Genomic DNA, 7,676 nt, shown 5'->3' on the forward strand with positions numbered 1-7,676 from the left:
TAAAAGATAATTTTACAACATGAGCTACTGGTTTGGTTTGCCAAATGAAACTTGGTTGTCAAGGCTAAAATAGTGCAAGATAGCAACATCATAACAATTCACTTGATTCAAGCTAATTGTTAAAAAATTGTTGAAACTTTTAACAACCTAATAATACTCGATCAACATGGCATAAAAATGCATAAGTATAGAGAATTCATTTCAGTTAACAATTAACAAGTATTGGCAGCATAATCTGCTTCATTATATTACATATCTAAACAATTCATTTCATTTAACAGGTGTTGAAAATTCACAAAATAATAACCTGCTTCATTAAACTTTCATTTTTCTGTTTCAGATGTAATTCCATACTTTCTTTTGAATCAAATTTGCATAGTGTACATCCTTTTATTTTCAACTGAGATGTTTGGTGATAATTAAAACCGTAATGTCGGCGATGACAACAAGCAGCAACATCCAAATAGTCTGCGATGACAGAAGTCAATGAAGTATGAGTGGAAATTCATGTGTGAATTTGACAATCATTTCCCCATAATTTTGACAGTACACTTAATCAAATACACATTGCATGTTCCCTTGCCCCAGTTCTCAATATATAGTTTTTCCATTTTTCATTTTTTTGTGTCAATTCCATTTGCGAGAACTGGTTTATTAAACTGCAATTTTTCTTCTTCTTTTGATTCATTAAAGAAAGAAGAATATGAACATTGAGATGTTTATAAATAATCATCCAGTTATTATTCTTTGTTAATATGAAGGAATAAAGGATGAAATTTATACATAGAAATGTGTAGTTTATGTTGTCCTTTTGTTTGTGTTATGCCTTTCCTTCAAATTTTGATTTGGGATAGATACATGTTATGTTCTTTTGGTTGTTCTTGATTATATATATATATATATATATATATATATATATATATATATATATATATATATATATATATATATATATATATATATATATATATATATATTTTAAAAGTAGAGTTTTTCTTGATCAAGTTTCATAATTTTTTAGTGTATTAGGAATTAGGAATTAGGGTATGGAATTGACACAAAACAAGCTTAGATTGTTCACATGCTTAATTTTTTTTGCTAAGTATGTATCTTATCATGCAATTTTTACTAGAGTAGTGTGAGAAGGGAGATGAAGACAAAGACAAAGAAAGCCATGAAGAAAAAGGACATTGCCCCTCCTGCAGCTTGTAATGGATCTGATATGTGCTTACTACAAAGCAATATCTGAATTGTTCCGCTTGCTAGTATGTGGTTCTGCATTAGAGATTTTATTAAGTGAAATATATCCTACCTTACTCTCAAAACTATAAATCAATATACATTCATATACATCCATATACATCCATATAAATCCATAATATCAATATACCTAATTTTTACAGTTTAAAATTGACTTGAAATATAAAGGAGACAAATAACAGAGTAAAAAGGTAGGGGTTGCAAGAGTAGACAAACAACAGTTGACGACGAGAATAAGAAAACGAGGGCCAGAGTAGAAAAGCAGTGGTTGCCGGAGACGACAAGGTGGCAACGGTCGGACAACAAAAGGCTTAGATAATTTTAAGATGGTGGTTTTTTTTTCCTTTGTCAGCTTTAATTTTTTCTAATGTAAAAACAAGTTTGTCACGTGGCATCATCAAATCTATTTAATTCATCGTACGGTCAAAAATAAGCAAAAGTTACTCTAACATTGCCGCGCTAACGTTAGAGAATCCGGATCCCTTTCTAATACACACTAATCTATCAACTTTCATCTTATGGTTATATGCTACTAAATTTCAATAAAACTAAAATACAATTACAGCAAAACGAAAATAAAGGAAATGTGAATGACACATTAATGCTTTATACATAAAATCTAAAACATAAACAATATAGATTCATAAGAACATAAATAGATGCGGTAACCCTAAACATTCATAAGCGTCGGAGAGAGAGAATAGTGATGTACAAAAAATAATACGATCTTGTTCTCTTGACATGTCTTGTCTCTTGGTGTCTTCTTATTAAATAAAAGAATTTCCTTCACTTAGAGTCTGTTTCCATTTACTTCCTTTAACAACACCAAAACCTAAAACAACCTAATAATGAGTTTGTAACTATACAAAGTTATTGTCACAAAATTTGAATAAAAAATGAACATAGCGAAGAACAACCCAATATGCATCACAATGTCATTATGTCATTATGTTAGAAAAGAAACCCTAGCGAAAAGCTTTCAGAAAGAAGCACCATTACCACAACGAGAGAGAATAAGAAATAGACAACAAACACATAATGGTAACGTACCATAAGTCAAAGTGGATAAATATTTCGCTATCGTCATCGTCTCGTTCACTAGGGCACCCTTGTGTGTTATGAACGAAATAAATTGTCTGTTATGTTTTTATTAAGTGAAAAAGATTTCACAACGGTTACAAGAAACAATCGTAGTGAAATATGAAGCACATAAACACGATTTAATGAAACAACCGTGGTTGTTATACTTTCAATTTTTAAATAACAAAATATGTTAAGGGTCACACGCTTATTTTTATTGAAAAAATGGAAAAATATTGATGCTGGGATTCGACGCTTGTTACCCAATTTATATGACCACGAGGCGATGCACCCCTTACCTCTCATGTTGTCTCTCATTAGCCCCTTACTAATATACAAGTACAACGTGATCGCATGTTCTTTACATTGATAAAGGTTCAGCTGTTCAGTATGACTATCTCTTCATCACTTGTTATTGGACCTTGTAAGTTTTGTCGATTGTGCAAAACAATTTTATATGTTAAACTTATATATTAAAAATCAGCCAATAACAAACTATTGATAAATACATACATTAACAATTTTAATTGAAATTAAATTTAAAAATGATTAGTTTCTAAAATTAAATAATATTTTTGTCCTAATAAGAAATATAAAATATAGTAACTAGCTTGTCGAGTAATATTGTATAAAGACAAATTAACTAACAGATGATCGATTAAATTGGAATATTATCATTTATTAACAACAGGTTAAACATGAAAGATCCATTAAATTGGAATATTATCATTTATTAGTAACCGGTTAAACATGAAAAGAATAATGTTCTTCAACTAATATACCGTTATAACATCCAATTTAGTTATAATTTCTGGATTAGTTAGATGCTAACCTTCTAAATTAGTGCAACAACCCACCACTAGAAAAACTAAAAAAGTAACTATGAAATACAATGAGTTAAAACTTAGACATAGATTTGTTTCATTTCCTTAAAACTACTAATCACAGTTTAATTACCATCTATTATAGTTTAGCGTAAGAAATAAGAAAGAATGAAATGAAATCTCGCGATATATTGTCGGCGCGGGAGAACGAAATACGCCGAATGCGACAGAGTACTTTCACAATTCCCACAATCAAAATTCGCCACGTATATGACTTTGTTTTGATGGAGGACACGTTGGTGGGACCCGTTTATTTAATTGGCTGTTTTGGTTTAATGATCCAGCTTCGACCAATAAAGACCCGTAACCCACCCTTCCCTTTCTTTCACTAAACCGGTTCGGTTTTCGTGACGCACCACCGTACGGCTCGTGCTTCTCTTCTCTTTCTTCTTCAGCCGAGCCGGTTAGCGTGTGTCACCAACCGTTAATACAAACCTTCATTTTGTTTTTTCATTTCTCTCTCTCTATCGTGACGCGTTCTATTATTCTCTCTCTCTTTTTTTGGTTCATATAATAATTGTGTTCTCGCGCTCCATTCTCGCCGGCGGCGATTGTTTCAGATCAGTCGCCGGCGATTTCTCCGCCTCCGTTCTCAATTCTGAGATCTCGCCGTTTCACGTTCCGATTTGTATTGAGCGGTGGACAGTGTGGTAATGCGCTTTAGAATTGGAGGTGTACTCCTTTGCTCTTGAACTTGTGCTTGGTTTGAATCTGGCTGGCATCGATTTTGGATCAATTGTTAGAGTTAATCCGAGATTTTAGGGTTTGGTATTGTGTACATTGATAGAAGGGAGGGTTATGAAGGAGCCGTTGTTGTGGGGAAGAGAAGAAAAGAGCTGGGAAGGGTTGATGATGATGAGTAAGAAAAAGGTTGAGAAGTTGAAGAATACGGTGACGGTGAGGTCTTCCAGGATGAACTTGTGGATGATACGCGCTACCACGTCGGTGATATTGTGGATTTGCATTGTTCAGTTAACTGCATTTGGTGATATGTGGGGTCCTAGAGTTTTGAAAGGTTGGCCTTCGTGTTTTACACAAGAATCTGCAATAGTCGAGTTTCCTTCTACTCAGCCAAGGGTTCTTCCTCCCAAGAGTTAGTTACTCATCATCTCAATTTCGTATTTCTTGTTCAGGAATATATTACATGAAGTTCTGTTTATTTAATTGCAAATTAGTCCTCTGGAACCCATGACAAGTTTGATCAGTTATGACTAATTTGTTAAATGTTTTGATGTAACCAATGTTTTCGAGTATTTATAAAATTAGGATAAATTTTTGCATTATGCTTTTTTTATTTTTTTTCTTCATGTTTTGATGAATTGTGTTTTGAATATATTGGAGTACTTCCCGATTGTTGTAGAGGGTGATAATTTTGTGTGGTTTTTTTTTGCAGGGGTTTATAAAAACAATGGTTACTTGATGGTGTCGTGCAATGGAGGATTGAACCAAATGAGAGCCGCGGTAAGTGGTTGAAACATGTGTTTGGTGTGTTACATTTTGATAGTTAGTAGTGTTGGGGAACTTTAGTTTTGATTATGTGATGTGATGTAATTGTACAGATATGTGATATGGTGGCAATTGCAAGATATTTAAATGTCACGCTAATAGTCCCTGAGTTAGATAAAGCTTCCTTTTGGGCTGACCCCAGGTTAGTTTTTCATTTTCTCGGAGTATTTTGATTTGAGCTGAATGACCATGTGGTGCACAGAGTGTGAGTGTGGAGGTATTTCAGCTTCTTCAGGGGAATACAATTAAGATCTATTTTCAATAACTGATTATGTCTCTTGTATCAGTGAGTTCCACGATATATTTGATTTGGATCATTTTATTACATCCTTGAGAGACGAGGTGCGGATATTGAAAGAGTTGCCTACTAGGCTCAAGCAAAAAGTGGAAAATGGATTTCTTTACACCATGCCACCGATTAGTTGGTCTGACATGTCATACTATAAGAAACAGGTTAGTGTTTTTCAATCTTTTGCCAATAAGTTCCATGCCCTCAATTATGTCTTCTACTAATGCATAAGCAAATGGCGCGGTTATTCTCTCAGATTCTGCCATTGATACAAAAGTATAAAGTTGTCCATTTAAATCGAACTGATGCTCGGTTGGCAAATAATGGGCAATCTTTAGAGATACAGAAGCTGCGTTGCCGGGTCAATTTTAGTGCTCTTAGATTTACTCCTCAGATTGAGGAGTTAGGCAGAAAGGTGATCAATCTTCTGAAACAGAACGGCCCATTTCTGGTACTTCACCTGAGGTATGAGATGGACATGTTGGCATTTTCTGGCTGTACTCAAGGTTGCAATAGTGAAGAGGTAGAAGAATTAACAAGGATGAGGTGAGTTATCTGTTCTATCACTTTCATTCCTGGAGTTTGAAAGGAAATATAATGTAAATCTTTGCTAAATTTTAATTTCCTGAACATTGGCAGATATGCTTATCCTTGGTGGAAAGAAAAAATAATTAACTCTGATTTGAAAAGAAGAGATGGTTTATGTCCTCTAACACCCGAAGAGACTGCTCTTGCGCTTAGGGCCTTTGACATTGATCAAAACATTCAAATCTACATTGCTGCTGGGGAAATATACGGTGGGAGTAGGAGAATGGCCAGTCTAGCAAAGAACTACCCAAAATTGGTAACTAACTTAAGGCTCAAGAGAACCTTTGAACTGTGATTCTTGTTCTTGTTTGAATTCCTCTTACTGTTGTTTGAACTTTTCTGAAACAGGTCAGAAAGGAAACACTGTTGGAACCGTCTGAACTTCAGTTCTTCCAAAATCATTCGTCCCAAATGGCAGCATTGGATTATCTTGTCTCATTAGAGAGTGATATCTTTGTTCCTACATATGATGGAAATATGGCCAAAGTAGTTGAAGGTCATCGCAGGTAAAAATTGACTAATAGTAAGAAATGTTATTTATCTACTACTCTACATGATTTGCTGTTCCATTCTACTGCATTCAAATTTTAATTTTGTTTCAACCGGCGGTAATAGTACCTGTTCTTTATATTTTTGTTTATTCTTTAGGAGAAATGTTTTTGTGCATACCCCAATCCAGAACACTTTTCTCCCAAGTAATTTTTGATTCCAAATGAGATTGACTTATACCCTCCAATTCATCTGCAGATATCTTGGGTTCAAGAAGACAATTTTGTTGAATAGAAAGCTCTTAGTTGAGTTGATAGATCAATACAATAATGGAGCAATGAACTGGAATGAATTCTCTTCAGCCGTGAAGCAATCTCATGCAGATCGCATGGGCGGCGCAACAAAAAGATTGGTAATACCTGATAGACCAAAAGAAGAGGATTATTTCTATGCCAATCCAGAGGAATGTTTAGAACCATCAGAACATGATGATACATCGAGAAGTACAGCGTAAGTGGCGTGTTTGGAAAATAATGGAATAGTACTTGTGTCCTATACTTGTGCACTTGGCATTCTACCACAGACATTAAGTTTACACAGTTTTAGCAAAGCTGATAGCATTTAGTATGGAAAAGGGCAAGGGCAGCCATAGTGACTGTTAGAAGAAGGGCTGGGGTTGGGGGTAGAATTTTTTCATGAAAAAAAGAAGCTTGAGGAGGTCAAGAAAATTAGCCAGGGTAGTTTTATATCTAAAATATGGAAATAAACCATCACATTCAATGTATAGAAGTTACCCTGCCATTACAGGGTGAAAGCTGATCAAACTGCAGTGCATTGTACTCAGAGGCATTCATATACACAGTTCTTGCAACATGCAGTTCGCAGAAGCTTTAGTCCTTGATACCTCTATTTTTTCCCTCTCCCTAATATATATATATAAATATATTATAACGTGATATTTTCCTCTTTAACCACATTTCTAGTTTCTTAGCTTTTGTTCTTGATTTATAAATTAGTTGGGTACTTTTATTTTATTTTCTCTAACTAACATTTACAACTATGTTTTTAGTTAATTCATAATAATTGCTCAATAATGTATGCTATGCTATCTTATCATCCATCAATCATCAAATCGCCAAGAACCAATAAGAATCTGACTAGGAAACTCTTGTTCTCGTGACTCGTCTGACTATTTATCTAACATCATGCCGTTAGATGGAGCCAGAAGCAAGTTGTATCGGTTAAAGTGCTTATCGTATAATTTAGGGAATTTCAAGTTGTTGCTTTTCTTTGTAGTATATGTTCGTGAATAAGACATATTTCTACCTCCAAAAAAAAAAAAAGAACAAGACATTAAGAACATAACCAGCCAAAATTGGTCCGTTTTTATTTTTTGGTTTATTCCTTTACAACGTCGGCAATTTGATAATGATTTGTGTGGTATTTGAACGAATAATTATGAATCCCTCGTGGTATCTCGCAGGAGTTAAGTTGGTAGTTGGCTGTATATATCACGATAAATTGAGGATTTTGACGTGCCTTGCTCTCTTTTTCTAGTGTAATTGTAACTTTGTCTTAGT

The 7,676-nt window shown here is 34.2% G+C and overlaps 1 protein-coding gene across 1 annotated transcript; it reads left to right on the forward strand.

The window, feature by feature from the left end:
* The first annotated feature begins 3,515 nt into the window (after positions 1-3,515).
* Positions 3,516-7,067, forward strand: LOC131624235 (rhamnogalacturonan I rhamnosyltransferase 1-like). The gene is made up of 8 exons (XM_058895187.1): positions 3,516-4,317; positions 4,618-4,685; positions 4,784-4,872; positions 5,018-5,183; positions 5,276-5,565; positions 5,659-5,863; positions 5,956-6,113; positions 6,355-7,067. The coding sequence occupies exons 1-8, from the start codon at positions 4,023-4,025 to the stop codon at positions 6,608-6,610; spliced, it is 1,527 nt and encodes a 508-aa protein (XP_058751170.1). The 5' UTR covers positions 3,516-4,022; the 3' UTR covers positions 6,611-7,067.
* Positions 7,068-7,676: the final 609 nt, after the last annotated feature.

This window comes from Vicia villosa, unplaced genomic scaffold (genome assembly GCF_029867415.1).
Source record: "Vicia villosa cultivar HV-30 ecotype Madison, WI unplaced genomic scaffold, Vvil1.0 ctg.000109F_1_1, whole genome shotgun sequence".
Classification (NCBI taxonomy): Eukaryota; Viridiplantae; Streptophyta; class Magnoliopsida; order Fabales; family Fabaceae; genus Vicia; species Vicia villosa.

What these genes read in the sequence shown, in the direction of transcription:
- LOC131624235 (XM_058895187.1), top strand. Translation starts at nt 4,023, where the DNA reads ATGAAGGAGCCGTTGTTGTGGGGAAGAGAAGAAAAGAGCTGGGAAGGG. An exon ending in AAGGGTTCTTCCTCCCAAGA is followed by an intron (nt 4,318 to 4,617) that starts GTTAGTTACTCA and finishes TTTTTTTTGCAG; the next exon opens with GGGTTTATAAAAACAATGGT. An exon ending in CAAAGAACTACCCAAAATTG is followed by an intron (nt 5,864 to 5,955) that starts GTAACTAACTTA and finishes TTTCTGAAACAG; the next exon opens with GTCAGAAAGGAAACACTGTT.